The sequence below is a fragment of the Pan troglodytes genome, chromosome 19 (assembly GCF_028858775.2).
Source record: "Pan troglodytes isolate AG18354 chromosome 19, NHGRI_mPanTro3-v2.0_pri, whole genome shotgun sequence".
NCBI lineage: Eukaryota > Metazoa > Chordata > Mammalia > Primates > Hominidae > Pan > Pan troglodytes.
In genome coordinates, this window is record NC_072417.2 from 54,272,846 (window position 1) to 54,276,584 (window position 3,739).

Consider the following 3,739-nt stretch of genomic DNA (forward strand, 5'->3'; position numbering starts at 1 on the left):
CATTGGTAAGAATAAACAAACCAGATTAAACAAACAATGTATAAAAAGCACTCAGTAGGAGTAAGCCTCAACAATGTAAGTAATTGCTATTAACAGCTTGATTCATCATGAATATGCACTACAGAATACTCTGCTTAATGGTGTCCATTCGAGTAGTGAATTATCCTAGAGCATGCATATTATGATTTGAGTTCTAACATATTCATAGTTTCAGTGTTCCAGAACTGTGTCTCTGTTGTAAAGTGGTTAACTCTGTGGTAGTCCTCCCCATCTCCCCCAATTTCCCTCCATTTCACCTCTTCCTAATCTTTGCCTGTGATTCCTCTTAACCAGTGATTTTGATTTGCCAGAAAAACAAAACCAAACTCAATACTGGTTTACCTTTTAAAAGAGCATCTTTATTATTTCCCCAGGCTGACCACAGCCCTGAACAAAAGCATCCGATACACATTTGTCAGTCTGGTGGCTTTGGTACCATGACTGCCTACAGCAGGCCGATGACGGCCACTCGGTTGTCACCAGACACAGTGTGAGGGAAGGGGGAGGGGAAAGGGGGAATTCTCAGAGCAAACAATCACAAACACACTGTGAAATCGAAAATAAATTACAAAAACTAAATAGTATAAATAAAGTAAAATTTAAGTTAAGGAGAGTCCCACAGTGTGGCTGCTTGGCAACAACCAGTCCATAGAAGAGGTAGCTGTGGAGGTCACGGGGATGTTCCCAAGGCTCAGGCTCCTACTCCCCACTGGGCCCACTGAGGTCACTGGGCCTCGAAGCTTCTGGACCCCTCAGGCACTCAGCTCCAGGTCGCTGACATATTTCTGGACCCACTCCTCACTGGGGTCAGCACAGACCTGCCGGCCTCTCTTGGTTAGGAAGCTGTGGAGAAGGGAGGAAGGGTTAAGCACTGGGGAATCTAGCAGGGGAATCCTGGGCCCACCGTGGCCCCACTATCCCACTCTGTCCTGGGCAGCTCAGGGCCTGCTCATCTCTCAGGGGCCCCCTGCCTATCTCCATCTAGAGAGCTTCTCTCAGGGACTCGGCGGGGTGGCCCTCAGAGGGTCCTGCTGCCTCTTTCTTCCTGTCCCTTTCCTCTGGGCTGGGGCAGCCCTTCCTGACTCTGTAACACTTGCCCCACTCCAGCCCCAAGTCAGATGACACCTTGGAGCCCTGGGTCCTGTATCCCCGATAGGCTCTGGAAGACTGAGCCTTTCCAGGATGGCCTTCTGGCCTGTCTCTGCCCCCACCCTGACCCTCCCTACCTCCCTAGAGGTGGGCAGGAAGACTGGCACTTACATGACACTGGGCTTGGAGCACTGGCTGCTGGTCTCAAAGTAGTCAGCTATGAAATTCTGTGGAATCTGCCGGGAGATGTAGCTGAAGCAGCAGGCGGTCGGCGTGTCGGCAGCAACTGTGGAGAAAGGAAGACAATGAGCCTGAGTCACAGCTCAGAAGAAAAGGCCAGGCAGCTTCTGATCCCCGAGCAGGTGAGGAAGGCAGGCTTGCTCAGACCAAGTAACTGGAAGGCATTTGGGCTTTTTTGCCGAGAAATGTCTCTTTGTTTCTGTCTATATCCTTCTTTCTCCTTGACTCTACATAGTGGGTTCTCTGTTTCTCTGTGTGATCCAGATACCTGAACGGACTGTTCTCTTATCTCAGCTCTCTTCAGGGAATTTTGTCTGGTTCAAGAAGTCATACCCCATCCCAAGAGAAGCCTTGGACATCTCTCATAAGACATCCAAGGGACAGACCTAGGGTGAGCTGGAGAGTGAACAACAGATCCCGCTGGGAAGTAACCAGCCCTGGATTCTGCCTCTTGCAAACTGAGTTGTTTTGAACCCTGTTTTTCTATCTGTACAAGGGACTGTAACTCCCCTGCCCCTACCTAGCTTCTCATACCTGGAGACTAGGAGGGCTAAGACCCCTTCTAGAGATAAAAATAAAAGTCTTGAAGAGAAAGACCAGATGTTTGGCAGCCCTTTAAGAAGTTCTCTTTTTTCTCTTGGGGGTTCCCAGGCCACAAGAAAAGACTGATGTGGTCTAACCATGGCCAGAGAGTGGTGATACCCACAATGACAACTCGGACTCACGTGGTACAGAGAAGACCTGGTTGCAGAGAGGGACAGTGCAGAGGAGGACAGCAAGGGCAGCAGTGGAGACCTGAATGATTCTGAGCAGGTGATGGAATCTGGGCTCGAGTGTCAGCAGAGCCAAGAAGGGACTGACCACTCTCTGCTGCCTGTGTCCTTCTGAAGTCTGAAGCCATCTCTCCTCTTTATAGGCAGCCCTGGCAGATGGGGAAATGGAATCTGGGGGTGAGGAGGGAAATTGTTAAGCATAGTGATGCTGTCATGCTGAGTGTTGTACAACTCAGGGTCCCTGGTGACCACAGGGGCTCAGGATATCCAAGAATAGCATCTCTGAGCTATTCTAGCTTCGTGGGGAGATGGTTTCATCTCTAGCTTCATGGGGAAATGGTTTCTCTTGTGAGTGTGAAGAGGTGTGTGTGTCAACCCAAGGCTATTCTTAGCTGATCCCTTCTCATAAGAACTGGTCTGTGCAGCCGGGGCAGGATGGTTCATGCTTGTAATCCCAGCACTTTGGGAGGCCGAGGCGGTGGATCATCTGAGGTCAGGAGTTCAAGACCAACCTGACCAAGATGGAGAAACCCCGTCTCTACTAAAAATACAAAATTATCCAGGCATGGTGGCACATGCCTGTAATCCCAGCTACTCGGGAGGCTGAGGCAGGAGAATTGCTTGAACCCAGGAGACAGAGGTTGTGGTGAGCTGAGATCATGCCATTGCACTCCAACCTGGGCAACAAGAGTGAAACTCCGTCCCCCCACCAAAAAATAAAATAAAATAAAAAATAAAATAAAAAACTGGTCTATGCATGAACTCTCCAGCCCCGTTCCTTTCCACAGAGCTGCAATTCGGCTTCCTCAGCCGCTCTAACCACAGGGATAGGGTCGATGGGCTGATGCTGTGGAGTGCTGGACAACACCCAATCCTCCCAGAGGAAAGGAACTCAATGAAAGCTGGAGGAATAGAAAGCATGAGGTCATGTTTCAGTCATTTGTCTATTTATTAGTCATGGAGTGAGTAGGGCAGTGTGTTAAATGCTAGTTGTGGATCATAAAAATACTTTAGAGGTGGGCGTCAATATGTCAGGTGCCTAGAAATATTTGTAGCCATTAACCTAGAAAAAACATTTCTAGGAAAGAGTTCTGTGGAAACAACCCAAATATGGAGCCATCTTCAAACATAAAGATACCTGACCCAGCATCATTTATAACTCTAAAATAAGCAAAGCTAAATTTTTCTCTATCAAGGAATGATAAATTATGATATATCCACTAGATCATGTATTATTAAGTCCCAAAATGAATGAAGTGGCATAAATATGCTTATAACATCAGTGGTTAAAAAAGCAAGATACAACATTATACAAATTCTACAAAATTTGAAGAATTGTACAAATATATATATATATATATTCCATGCCAACCTTAGGCATGGAAAAAATAAAAATGCTTGGAAATATATGCTTTAAAGAATGAATAGTGCTTATATGTGTGTAATAGGTCCATGGGTGATTTATTTTATTATTTTTTTCTTTTTCTGAATTTTTCTCATTTTATTTAGTGAGATTTTATTACCTTCTTGGTCAGCCCACAAATTTATGAACTAATTTTGTTTTAATTTAATTTTTAAAATTTAATTTACAATATCAC

General features: G+C 46.0%; 1 protein-coding gene across 1 annotated transcript; it reads right to left on the reverse strand.

Moving 5' to 3' along the window:
* Positions 1–376: 376 nt before the first annotated feature.
* On the reverse strand, positions 377–2,325 carry LOC129137614 (C-C motif chemokine 3-like 1; the record flags this gene model as incomplete). Its single annotated transcript, XM_063800070.1, has 3 exons — positions 377–882; positions 1,300–1,414; positions 2,094–2,325. Coding segments are annotated over 3 exons (438 nt in total), but the record flags the coding sequence as incomplete, so codon positions are not given.
* Between the last annotated feature and the right edge of the window lie 1,414 nt (positions 2,326–3,739).